Source organism: Crocodylus porosus, unplaced genomic scaffold (assembly GCF_001723895.1).
Source record: "Crocodylus porosus isolate Cpor-Errol unplaced genomic scaffold, CroPor_comp1, whole genome shotgun sequence".
In the NCBI taxonomy this organism is placed as follows: domain Eukaryota; kingdom Metazoa; phylum Chordata; order Crocodylia; family Crocodylidae; genus Crocodylus; species Crocodylus porosus.
The window spans coordinates 9,073,896-9,088,118 of NW_017728922.1; the positions used below are offsets into that span (position 1 = coordinate 9,073,896).

Sequence of the window (14,223 nt, forward strand, 5' to 3'; positions counted from 1 at the left end):
CGGACTCGATGATCTATTGAGGTCCCTTCCGACCCTAGCATCTATGAATCTATGAATCTATGAATCTATGAAAAGATATCAAACATCAGAAGAAAACCCTGATCTTCAGATGAAGACTCTAACAGTCAGAGAAGCCATTCCACTTGATCTAATCCCCCCTTTTTTTTTTATTGCCCACAGTCTCTTGTGTGTCAAATGTACGTAACCATTTCCATTAGATAAATAGGACCTAGATGTGCCTCTTGCCCTCGGTCTCAGACAAGTGCTAATCTTGATTTGGGATTCTGGTTGTTTTTTTTTTCTCTCTTTACTTTTTAAACTCTGACATATTTCAGTTCAGCATCTGGCTTTTGACAATGCCTTGGAGAGAAATTCACACAATTTGGAAGCAGGTGTTTTGTACAACAAAGCTGAAGACTATTCTGTTTCACAAGTGTTCTATTTAGACACTCGTCTGGCAGCAACACCACACAGACCATCCTCATGAGACGGTCCAGAAAAAAAGAATTCAATGTACAACAGCTATCTTATTCAAACTCACAAAACAAAACAATTATAGCACTGCACAAGAAAAGCCAGGGAAGCTCATGATCTGATTTTGGAGTAATTTTACTACACTTGTTTTGCATCCAGCTGTTAATTATGTTCTTTTCAATGTAATAATCATGGCTAATGGTTACCAAGCAGATAAGAACATGGAAGGAGCAAAGCCCGCAATATGGAGTGAAGCTGAAACAAAGTAAATATCCTATGCTACTGTCACCCTCCTCCTAATCAAGCTGCTTTTTGACTGGTACAGACAGTTTCTTCAAGTTAAACTCCCATTGGAGCCCCTTACTTTCCAGAAGAGATGATGTTGTTCAGTGCTCAAATGAGGTTCCTCATTCAAGGTTCTGGGTGTGGAAAGAAATGTCATCATTTCAAAACTATTAGTGATTGAGACTATAGAACACCTTAGTTTGAGACAAGAGGCAAATACTGCATTGAACAGTTCTATACGTATAAGTGATGTACAACTAAATTTTAGCCCTGCCTTAACTGGGATCATTTGCAGGCTCCATAAGGATCACGCTTACACGCATTTATGGAACTCTGAAAGTATTCAGAAATCTAAAAGGCAAATTATGCCTGCAAACAACTCTGGACACAAAAAATTACAGAATATTTTGTCCTAAAGTAAAGAGGAATATGGAGTATTCCCTGAAAGATCTAAATCCTGCTTGTAGAATTGCGCACAACACAGGACATTATTACACTTGATGTATGCTCAAGGGACACTATTTTCTACATCAGTGGTTCTAAACCTAATTAGATTCAAGATGCCCCTCAGAAAATGCCAACTTTTAGCTTTCTCTTGGTTTCTTATCTATGATACTCAGCGAAGAACACACAAAGACCACAATGGGCCAGAATGTCTATGATACTACTAGTGAACTGTCCGTCAAGAAAGACAGGACAGGGGGGCAGGTGGGGAAGGAAGCTTGCTAACCCTAACTGTAACTGCCTCCCCTCCCCGTGCTGCCGCTGCCTCCCAGGAACAGGGCGGAGGGAGGGGGTGAGCTTGCCTTGCCATCCCCTCCATCCCCCCTCATGGGCCACCACCTCCAGGAAGCAGGGCAGGGGTGTGGGGAGGGTGGTCTTTCAATAACCAGAGTGCTCCAAGAGTGTTACAGACAGACAGAGAGATGGCCTAAGCCCTTTATTATATTAGAATGGATAACTCTTGGGGTTTACCCTATGAATCATGCATAAGGGCTTGCACACCTAACTGTACTAATATTATACAGCACCCTGAGGCAGGAGGATCAAGGAGGGTGCAGTTGAGGTGGAGGTAGATTCCTGCTCCACCCAAACTTTGAAACCAACTGCCTGGGAGAAGTGGTAGCCTTTCTGTTCAGGCAAAACTGAGGAAGTCAATTGACTTAATGTGACTAATTATAATCTATCTGATTTCTGCTAAACTCTACTCCACATGTGTTAACGACCTCCTCTCTCCTTTTCAGACTAAGTACAAACATTTGTGAGGTTAAGTCGAGTCAAAAATGTCCACCTGATTTAAACTTAGCGCATGCCAACCTTACACTTTCAGACCCAGTCTCAGTGACCAGCAATCAGTCTAAACCTGTAACAGAACAGAAGTTCCATGCACACAAATGAGTTTAAAAATTGCAGAACCCAGTTTAAGATAAACCTGCATCTATGTAGTATCAGACTTATTCAATTTAGGTCAAACTGATGCATGGAACTTCTGTCCACATCTCCTGCACATCCCTGGGGCTGGGAAAACCTGCCCATTGGCCCTAGCCAATGGCCTTAGACTTCTTTTCATTCTCTTGTTCTCCTACACTGTTCTATCTTTTGCACCCCCTGGCCCCTTCCTCCCCTTTCAACCAGTGCTCAACATCAATCCCACAAGCCAGTCTGGGTGCAGCAACTTTTATCAGTGTTCACTGCTGCCAGAGATGAGCAAATAATTCCTGGGGAGGGGTGGGAGGGATGGGGGTGTAATTTTGCTGGGGGGAAACTCTCTACATCCCAGCCACAGGTCATGCATGGTCCCCCCCACCCCACCTTTGGGTCACACCTGCTACCCCTACCCAATGTATGGGTCATGACTGCCCCCTCACACCGTCCATTGGTTGTGCCTCCAGCTGAAGTATTGGAGGCACTGTCAAGACAGATTTCATTTTTAAAATCTGAATAAGAGATGTACATGTAACTATGATGACTACAAAACTAAATGTAAACATATCTTTTTTTGCCTACTTTGTTTTTTAAACTTCACATATAACCTAAGACATTATTGCACATTCCAAAATAGATATATTTATTTTTGCTTCGCTCTTAAAGTAAATAACGTAGCACTAGACTCTTTAGCATATTAGCAAAGCTTCTAGTTTCTCTTTAACTGGAGACACATAGTTGTTGTGTTATATGTGATGATGTGCTACACATCTGCACACCCCCTTTTCAAAATCCTAGATCTGCCCATGCACCAAAGTACCCTGAGAGGGATCAGACAGCACCCTGGTTGAGCATCCCTGTTTTACACGTACCACCTAAAGTGTACCTTAAAATCACACTGGCACCTGCTGTGTCAATGAAACACATGAATGCAAAAGTAACTGTGTGCTTAAAGAGAAATCTGGAACAAAATTTCCTGTTTTGGATAGAAATATATTGGATAGAAATATATTTTGTGCACCCAGTTGGATCCTGCATGTAGTTATATATTTTGAGTATTTGGACCTAAAATTTGGTTGTATATTTTGAGTATTTGGACCTAAAATGTCCTTATTGATCAAGAGAACAAATCAAACTTGGAACCCAAATATTTTTGTCTTTAACTCAAAGTTATGGACTAATCCCCTTGGTCATATTCAAGGATACTATGCAATCAGGTTCAGCCCTTCATGTCTTGCACTGAATTGCATTTAACAGATTTATGCAGTGAAATATTCTAGCAACAGAACTCCAGAAAGAAGACAAGCCACACACTGCTGCCTTTATCCAGCATGCCAAATGAAGCCTACATTTCCATTCATATTACCCATTTATGATGGCATATTATATTATACTTGAGCAAATAAACCTTTTCTTCCCAATAGACGTATTCACAAGCACTTTACAATCATATAAAGGATAACTAACTGGACAAAGACAAGCACATATATGTGTCTATATCACAATTTTCTTCTAAAGAACGTCTAAAATTATATTACATGAAGGATGCTGGAAGGAGACAATGTAGACTAGTATGGAAACTTACATGAGGAAACAACCTAGCATTAAAGAGCTTTGCTGGCTTTTAAGTTACACAGAAGAAACCACACAGGAGACTGGTGATAAATGATGGCAGTAAAACCTTTAGTAACATTATGAATGCTCAGTAGCATTGCTACTCTGTTAAGTCAAACCCAATGCTGCATTGATTGAAGTGTTGCCAGAAAATCAAGGGAAATGATTATTTCCCTCTATTCAGCACTGGTGAGGCCCCCACTACCGAAAGGATGGAGGCCCCCACTACCGAAAGGATGAGGACATATTGGAGAAAGTTCAGTGGAGGGCAACGGAAATGGTTAGGGAGCTGGGGCACATAAATTATGAGGAGAGGCTGAGGGACCTGGGCTTATTTAGAGTGAAGAATAGAAGACTGAGAGGGGATTTCATAGCAGCCTTCAACTACCTAAAGGGTGGTTCCAAAGAGAATGGAATTAAATTGTTCTCAGTGGTGAAAGAACGAGGAGCAATGGTCTCAACCTGCAGCAGGGGAAGTTTAGGCTAGATATTGGGGAAAAAAAATTATTACTAGGAGGGTAGTAAAACACGGGAACGGGTATCCAGAAAGGCTGTGGACTCTCCATGCTTGGAGGTTTTAAGACCTGGCTAGACAAAGCCTTGGCTGGGATGATCTAGTTAGGGATGGTCCTGCTTTGAGTAGGCGGTTGGACTAGATGACCTGAGGTCTCTTCAGTAACAAGTGGGCATCCCAGGGCTTGTCCGAACATAGGACCACCCACTTGTGTTTGAGCAAACCACCTACCTACCTTTCCTGCCATGCCTTGATGATAATGATTGATAGATCTTAAAAACACAGGAAGCTGCCTATTTACTTGCCCTGGTGCCAAGGGCTGATACACATGGCTCTGACCACCCCTGCACCATGTTCCATGCCTCACAGATGACATCTGTGGCTTCACACCCAGCCTTGGTCTGTTTGGCCTAGCATCTGGCCTACTTGTCTGGCCTAAACGCCAACCACTCAATCACTTGGGCTCCCAGACCTTTACTGTTCCTTAGGCTTCCAGCCTGGTTCCATTCATGGCTCCCAGCACCCTATAATTTAGGGCTCCAAGTCCCTATCCCAGTAATCTTGGGCTCCCAGCCCCACTTTGGGCTCCAAGCCTCCCCCACCACACAGGGTTCTCAGTATCCTCAAGCATATCCCTTGCTGTACGCTGGGCTTCACTAATCCCTAATCGTTTCACCTCAGAAGCTTCTTGTATAGGTCCCTAAAGGCTCAGGGCCCTACCCCCCTGGAGCCTTGCTCCTGGCTCCTGTTTGCAGCCTCAGAGCTCACAGTGAGTCTGAGTGCTGCACCAGGTTCTTTCCTGACCTGGCACCCTGCCTCAGAACTCACCATGAGTCTGGGCTCGTGCTTTGTCCTTCACAGTGTGCTCCCATAGCCTTTCCCATCCCTGGGGTCACCCACAAAGCAGCAGGGGCTGAGGCTTTCTGTCACCCCATACTTGCCCTTCATTGGGGAGGCTGCAGGTGTAGCATTTCCTGGAAGCTTCCCTGTCACAAGCAGCTCCACTACACCATCCAACCTCATCAGGGTATAGTTTTACGTTATGCCCCAGGACCAGGAGCCTCCAGCCATCCCCATAACTCCTGCCCTTACCTCTAAGGTGTCACAAGCAGCAGCTCCACCTGGGTGGTTGTTCTCCTGGCTGCTAGCAGCAAACTGGTGCCGGCTTTGCTGTTCAGAGCCCCTGTTCTTACAGGGCATGCTGGGCCCTGTTCCCAATCAAGCAATTATGCCCAATTGGGTTTGCAGCCAGCTGCAGGCTGCCTTGCTGCTTCTCAGGCCCCTGCAAGTAACAGAGCACATCATGTGCTCTGTTACATCTTCCAATCCTAATTTTCTGTGATTTCTGTGATTCCTGTGTGGGTAGGCATGTCTTTTGTGTGTGAAGGGGCTGACACTGTGTGGGTCACCTGAAATGGAACGACTTAGTCAGCTCACCTTTGAGCACAAATCTGTGGGAAAACAAAACTAAATTGACGTTTTAGAGACAATGTATTTATTAATATAAAAAGAGATGGGGTTGAGTGCTGGGAAATGTGCTAAAACACACACTAAGCAGTATAAGTAGGAAAAACAGAAATGCCATCTAGCTTCTATTTTGTTCCTCTGATAATAGTAATATTTCATCACGGCAGGTGTAGACCTTGCTAACAAGAACAGTCAGAACAGACTCTTTATCCACGTGGTCTCCATTTCAAACCAATGTCTCACATTAAAATCTTAACATTTCTGGAGATAATCTGGGATTTTTCAAAATAGCTCAAAATTGCTAGACACTCAACTCTCACTGAAAGCCAGCATTACTTCAATATTGCTTCAAAAGAAATTCTCAAACATAAGTGTTAAATTAAAATATGGCCCAATATAAGATTAGTGGTTATCCTACTTAATAGTTTCTTGTAGCTCTTATGTTCCATAATCTAATTTGCAGACATGGCAAATGTTTGTAAGTGGAGATAACTGGGGAGTACTATCACTATCCCCTTTCTAGACCCTTCTCTAGAGTTTAAAAAGAATGCACCACTGGAAGGATCAATCATACTGCAGCAAAATATCACCAGCAAATTTTTGTTGTTTGGCAAAATATATCTCCAGTGACGAGGTTGTTTTGAGGTTCTCAGTGCAACAAAGAGCCAGAGGCTGAGCATGGAACAGTAGTGACATGTTTAATTTTCTTTAACTTTTCTGGGGGGAACAATGTGTATTTGTAGGAGGTAGAGGGATGGAAGTTGGCCATTTACTCCAAGCCCGCCTCAGTTCTTTCTGTACTTACTCCATTTGCTTTGCTAAGAGCCTGGAAGTAGATGCTGTAGCTTTTCAGTGGCGAGAGTGGAGCATTCCAATATCCATTGTAGGTTTTGTTGTCACCCACTGTGAAGGGTTGAGTGACTGGCAGGTTGATGGGTTTCAGCTCAGCTGCAAAGTAATGGGGTGAGTCAAGGCTGGAAGCATTCTTGTAGCTCACTGGGATAGAGAAGCACTCAATGATGTCTGCAGCCCTCCGTGCTTTCTGCAGCCTCTCTTCTTTGACAACAAGCTGATAGACACTGGAAAAAGAGGAGAGAGGAAGGGAGATAATGAAAGGCACAATTAGAATTGCACCAATTCCAGCAGAAAAGGACAAAACAAAGCTGATGCTGAATTTAGAATATTTCATATGGAAAAAACGCCTCCAGTGGAGCCTCCACATTGTATGCAGTTACTAGTTCTTTGCTGTAGTAACAGCTAAACATCACAGGTGCTTTGAGGGCAAGATTTGGATAATTTACTTCATAAATTTAGCACAGTTATTCCAGATATACTCTGATGAAACTGAGAAGAGATACCAGTTTTACCTCCAATATTTGTAGAACACCTTGGGTTTTCAAAGGTTGAAAACTGTCACAGAAATGTGCTTTTTTGTCCTAATTAAATGTTACATTTATACAGTGAAATGCATTTGAACAATTAATTTCAGTAACTATAGACATGGACAACAAGAAGGCAAAGAGAGAAATGTGTTAGGAGAAGTCACAATATAAAACTGTATGTAGGCCAAATGGGATTATGGTTAGAAATATGTGAATTTGTTGGCAAATAGTTATTCAATTATTCAATAATTATAATTATTCAACAGAAATTAACACCTATGTCTACTGATTGTTTGAAAATTTAGATCAAAATGGGCAAATATTTCCTGCTTTGCCAATTTCTGGCCCAAAGAATATTTAGTAATTTCATTCAAAGGAGAGAGAGACCTATTCTGAATTGCTCTGTAAGGTACTTTTTCTGGGAAGTAAAGGATTTTGGTTCAAACCCTTGTTTCAAATCATGAAACCAGGGAATCTGAGAGCTCCCACTCTCTGGAAGACTGTCTTAGCTAGTCAAGTATATGAGGGGGAGAGGGAAACAGCAACAGCAGAATCATAGATTTGCAAATGTTGCTGGTTTCCAAATTTTCTTTGCTTAAATGTATTTATTTATTTATATATCACCCTTCTCAATAAAGGCTCAGGGCAGCTTACAGAAGACAACACAATAACATAGAACAAGTGAATTAGAGAACAAAACTGGAAAAACTATTTATAAATGCCAACAGAGAATTAAAATAAATTATATAGCAAAACCCTGATAAACAAGACCTGAGCTTAGGTTTCTTTGCCTGCTAGATGTTTATCAAAATAGAAAGGGCTTACAGCACTTCTGGAAGATGTGGCTTAGGCTGTGGTGGGCCTCAAGGAGGTGGTTGTTCCAGAGCTGACAGTTGACTACTGAAAAGAACTTTTCATGTGTTTTTGCCAAGTAAACTTGGTGAATTAATCATACTTTACAGGAGATTTCTCTCAGCTGACCTTTAGGATTGCAGTAGGACATAAAAGAGAAGGGGGTCACTTAGGTACATAGGGCCTAAGCCATTAAGGGCCATATAAGTCAAAACCCACATCTTAGGTTTTGCCCAGAAAGCTTTTGGGAGCTAGTGCAGACTCTGATGCACCAGAGTCATATGCTCCTGGTGACCCACCCGTGTCAAAGAGCAGGGTACTGTGTTCTTTACCAGCTGCATCTTCTGAACAATCATCAAAAGCATGCAGCCCATAATAGTAGCCTAGCCTCCAGGTTACAAAGGCATAAATGATGGTAGCCAGATCTGAATCTGAAAGAATGGGTCACAGCCTTTCAACCAGATGGAGTTAGTGAAAAGCCACTGCCACCACCTGGAAATCCAGGTGCAGCAGAGGATCCAGCAGCAACCCAAGAATGCAAACCAGAATGGAAAGGGGAAGCTGTGGGAGAAAATAGAGACTGCAGCGCTCAAGTCAGATGAGAAATTTAGAGCTGGGCATCAGCAACGTGCTGATGGCACTTCACTTCATATCTCCACGGAGATAGTGCTAGAAAAAAATACTAGAAACAAAAATGTATCATTAAATACAAAATAAACTTTCTGATTAATTCAAGGTTTAAAGAAATGGTGTAAAGTTGACCCAAAACAATTTTTTCCCCAATTATGGTTCTCTTCCACCACTGAACAATAAGGTAATGGTTTTCATGGGCAAGAGGATCAATACTAGATATTAGAGAGAAACATCCTTTATGATACTGGGTATGGATAATAGGGGTGTGTGAAGCGGGCCCTATTCGATTCAGATTCAGCCGGAATCAGAGACAGTGATTCGATTGGTTGATTTGATTCAGCTGAATCTGAAGATTCAATGCTGATTCGAGGAATCAGCGATTTGGACATGGATACAGCCTTAAAAGTTTTTTCTACATACCTGGAGGTAGCAAGTGCGGCTTATGATTGCTGTGATGCTGGGGCACATAGAGCATCCCACACGAGTGTGGGGGGGGGCCCTCCACGTGCTCAGTGGTGAACCCAGAAGTGGACTGGAAGTAATACCGGTCCACTACCATGATTACCGGGATGTGCGCTGGGCCCCCCCTCCCACGCCGCCCCGGCTTGGCAATTGGCCGAAGATGGAACCTGGATGCACCTCCTGACCCAGAAGGCACCCACTGCCAAGCTGGGGGGTGTGAGGGCCCCCCACAGCGCACTCCCCGATGGACCTGGAAGTGGACCAGAAGTGCTTCTGGTCCACTTCTGGGTCTGCTGATGAGCGCGCTGGGCGCTAGCCCCACACACTCCTGTGGGGTGCTCCATGTGCCCCACCATTACAGCACTCATGAGCCCCTGCTACTTAGAGGTATGTAGAAAAAACATTTAAAGATGTCTCTATGTCCATATATCCAAACCTTTCTGAATCTCTCCAAATCAATTTGGAGGGTTCCAATTTGATTTGGAGAGATTAAAGGATCACCTGATTCAATTCAGATTCAGAGATTCAAATACTGAATCAGGTCAAATCTCCACCAGATTGAATGAGGGACTGAAGCTGCACGCAGCCCTAATGGATAAACATTTTAGGTGATTTACAAGAGGAGGGAAAGCTGCTACTTGGGAACATGCAACAGCCATTACATTTGCCTGATTCTGTAGTGATACAAGTTAGTCAACATGCCCAACCTTTGACCCTGAAGAAAGCAGGGTTTTATGAATATGCAACAACTGCGTGGCATGAGCTTGCATCAATACCCTTTGATACTGATACCATTGTTACATCTATCTAAACTGTGTGTGAACCCAAATGGGTATATAAATAATGCAGATATACAAATACACCTTTACTTTTTCTGCTGTGTTCTTTGGGATTCTGTCCTGGAGCAGAAGTACTGAGAAATAGTGCTCCCATATCCATTCTCGACGAAAAAAACATCTTCCTAATGTCCAATAGAAAAAATTGGTTTCCTAGCAAAGCATGTGGCTTTATATCCTTATTCAAACAAAACTGTTGGAAAACAGCAGCTCTTGATATTCTTTCTAGCAATATAAACCTCTAATTCCTTTGTGAATCCTGCTAAGATCTTGGCCTCAGTCTTACCTAGTTCCTGATATTTCTAGCCTAGATTTACAAACCTGAGAAGGCTGCACAGCATCCAAATGCACTATCCTTTGTTTTCACAGAGAGTTAACAAAGCTCTTAAGTTCAACACTGCTACAACTGAGGCAGACACACTGACTGCTTAACATTACTCACCCATTTGACAAAGAAAGATACTACTGCAGTCATTTCACTTTTTGTCAGAGTATTCATACATGCTGCCCTCACCTGTCTATGTGAGGCTGGTTCTTTGTCTAGTTAGACAGGAGAGATCGATGCAAAGATTGGAAACAGCCAGCAGCACATCATTCTACCTGCTTTCAGAAGCTCATTGTTGCAGAAAAATTGGTTGGAAAAATTTCTAGCACAGCAATGTCTCATCAACATTTCTATATGAAACAAAAGAACAGCAGCTAAAACAAGCCAGTGAGGTAGCAAAACAAATCCATGCCTTTTGATTATTTACCATCTTATTTTTAGAGGTAGCTTGGCGTATTGTCATCTAAAAGAAAGTTGGGCAGGTAAGCATTTGACAAGCTATCATGAAAGAGAACAGCTTCCAAATTATAGACATAATACTGGATGATCAAGAAATATGAATCACTTTAGATTTTTATACAACTGGAAATGGCCCTTCTACAAAGTGTCACAGAACACTCCCCATGCCAGTGCACAGGAGCATGCCAAGAATACAGCAAATCTGGTATGTTCTTTGGCCTGTGGATGCGCCCCTGCCCTTACAAGTTCTTTCCCTCTGAGCTAGTTCCAGGCCAGAAGGACCCAGAAATCCTGGCCTTCTGCATAATTCAGACCTCATTTCTCATCTAGTAATTCCTCCATCAGCAGTAGTTCATCCTCAGTTTTAATACACAGAGATTTCACTACAGATAACTAACATAAAAGAGGAAAAGTAAGAGAAAAACAGTAACTTCAACACTTATAGCAAAGATCAGTTCACTAGTTTGTAACCAGATGTTAGAGGCAGAGTACAATTGAAGGTTAGGGCTGTACGAAGCTCTGGTCCGCGATTTGATTCAGCGAAGATTTGGCCTGATTCAGTGGCTGAATCTCCAAATCTGAATCAAATCAGAGAGCCCTTTAATCTGTCTGAATCAAATCGGAACTCTCCTAATTGATTCAGAGAGATTCGGAAAGATTTAGCGATTTGGATATAGACACAGATTGAAATGTTTTTTCCACATACCTCAAGGTACCAGGAGGCTTATGAATGCTGCAGTGCTGAGGCAGATGGAGCATCCCACAGGAGCATGGGGGACTCCCCAGCTCACTCAGCAGCAGACCTGGAACTGGACTAGAAGCACTTCTGGTCCACTTTTGGATTTGCTGTGTTGTGCGGGGGGGAGAGGGGCTGCAACCCCCAGGCTCAGCTACTGGTGCCTCCTGGGTCTGGGGTATCCCCCAGTGTCCTGCTGTGGTTGATTGCTGAGCTGGGGAGGCATGGGGGGGGGCATGGCGTGCTCCCCGGTAGACCCATAAGTGGACCGAAAGTACTTCAACTGCCTGGCATTTTGGGGGTGGGGGGAAGAGGTTGACTACCCTGCTGTGTAGCTGCAAGTCTTTTACTAGAAAAGGAAGGCAATACTGGACTCCTTGATAAATTTTGCAGGTTTTATATAGATAAAACCACATTACTTTACTTTAATAGAAGCTATTTAAAGTTTTTGACAGCTTCATTCTAAATCACTGATAAAAGCACCAGCCATAATGGTCACCACAGTGTAAGCGCTGTGTGCAGGGGAAGAAAATGTGCTCTTATCATCATTGACAAGGTAATCTTTTAAATGATAAGTTCTCCATTCAGTGTGCAGGCATGAGAGTAGATGATAATCATTCCAAATCACAGCCCTGTTTCCCCACTACTGTGAGATCTCTGGGCTCTGTCATGCTTCCTCTCCTATTCTCACTGCTCTTGCTTTCTTTTCTATGGCTTGCAGAACAGGTGAAAAAACAAGCTGAAATAGGCAAAAATATAGTTATACACTTGGACTTGAGTCAGGTTTTAAAGATTTCTGATAGGCATAAGGGTACAAGGTAAAACGTATATCCTATTTCTCCCAAGTATTGGTCCTAAGCTCTTTAGTGACCTGACTGGTAATACTTCCCTAAAAAGTGAAAGACTTTATAACACATCTAATAATTATATGCTGTTTTCAGGGAGCTACACCTTCCTGATCCTACACTCATACTCTTATCAAAGCAGTGTTTCCACAGCCAGTGCTCCCTCCCAATGCAGATTGTTATTTACAAGTCTTTACACAGAATATATTGATATCAATCAAATATAAATATACTATATGTATCTTTACCTATAAATATGTGCACGCATTAAACATAGTATATCAACACAGTATGTACTATTATTTCCAATTACATTTTTCCTCTGGAAGAAAGGTGAACAGTAAGGACAGCTTATCCTACAGTCTGTAAAGTTAGTGGGAGACTCCTTTTGAGCAAGAACTACTAGACTGATACAAAATAGGCTAGAGATCGTGGAGCCTTTCATTTCTAGCTCAAGTGTGGTCTAAGTTACTAGTACACAATCATCATTTTCAGCAAGATAATTGTTTTGGAGGCTCTGAAAAAGATGAGGAGAATATCAATCAATTCACTGGAGAGAAGTATCAATGTCTCAGCAATATCCTACATTTCAACAGAACTATAAATGGGCAGCAATGCCCTTGTTTGTAGTCATCTTAATTAAAAATTGAGGACAAGATGAGTAATGGTACTGAAAGATACTTAACTCCATCAATGCAGATCACTCTGTGTCAGATCTGACACACATTGGATAGGAACAGCCAAGCTGGTGAGTGTGCACTGCATTGATATTTATTACATCCATTCATTGATTTCACAAGTACAGAACTTTTAGGAATGCTCTAAGGAATGAAAGACTCATCAGGCTACTATAGTTCATGCAACACTAAGATAAAGCATGAAATACACAGGCAGTTGCATACATGTTATTCAGAAGGGTCAACAAATAACACAACCTGTCCTCTTGTTTGAGGTACACAGATTTTATTAACATATTCTCAGGACTACTGAGTTTTGTGGTATACTTAGAATATTGGCTGACAGATATCATCTGCAGTCTCAAAGATATTCACAACACCATACTGCTAATTTCATATAGCAGAGCACAATAGCAATCTCTTGGAGACAGGCATGAAATGCAGACCTTCAGGTACTGGGCTTGATCTCCATCTTACTTTCATACTTTTAAACATTTTCCCCTCTTGCTAGTTAAACATATTGACCCCGATTCTAAACACTGCGCCTACCTACATCAGTCAAATTTTATGCAAACTCTATTGTAAGCTGGCAGAGAAGTCAGGCAATAGTTATTTATGTATTAGTTAATGAAAACTTCATTGTGAATGTCTGGTTTTGCATTTAACTCCTGGCCACATTCAATCTGGTTGACTTCTTTATTTATTTACATACAAGTGTTCATGAAGGTTCTTCATCCCAAACTGACACCATGGGCTTAACTTTCAGACTATTGGGGAGTGTTGACATGATATCCAAAACTCCCATTTAAAATTTAAGATGGACTTGTAGACATGAATAGGACTACTTTGTGGTTTAGTTTAGAGGTTGTCAACCAGGGGTATGTGTGCTCCTGGGTGTACTTGAGAAGGCCATAGGGGGTATGCCCAGGCAGGTTAGGATGGAGTGATGCCCCACCACGCCATGTCACTGCCTCCCAGGAGTGGAGCCTGGGGGGAGGGGGAAGCTCACATGCAGTGGCTGCCTCTGCCACCCATTACCCCATGCTGCTGCTGCTCCGCATGTGGCCGCTGCCAACCCTGCACCCCTCTGCTCCACATCTGGCTATGCGCTCCCCACCCCGCCTGCTCTGCATCTGGGCACCAGGGGTACACTCACAGGCAATATGTGGTGGGGGCATGTGCCCCCCGAGATTGGCCCTCACTGGCCAGGCAGTGGGGTGTACCAGCTGGTGCCCTC

General features: G+C 42.7%; 1 protein-coding gene across 1 annotated transcript in view; it reads right to left on the bottom strand.

Annotated features, from left to right (window-relative positions):
- PTPRT (protein tyrosine phosphatase, receptor type T) overlaps nt 1-14,223 on the bottom strand; it is a 587,995-nt gene that overhangs the window by 135,368 nt on the left and 438,404 nt on the right. The window contains exon 12 of the mRNA XM_019539805.1: nt 6,585-6,858. Coding sequence (XP_019395350.1) covers nt 6,585-6,858 — 274 coding nt within the window. The remainder of the gene's footprint in view (nt 1-6,584; nt 6,859-14,223) is intronic.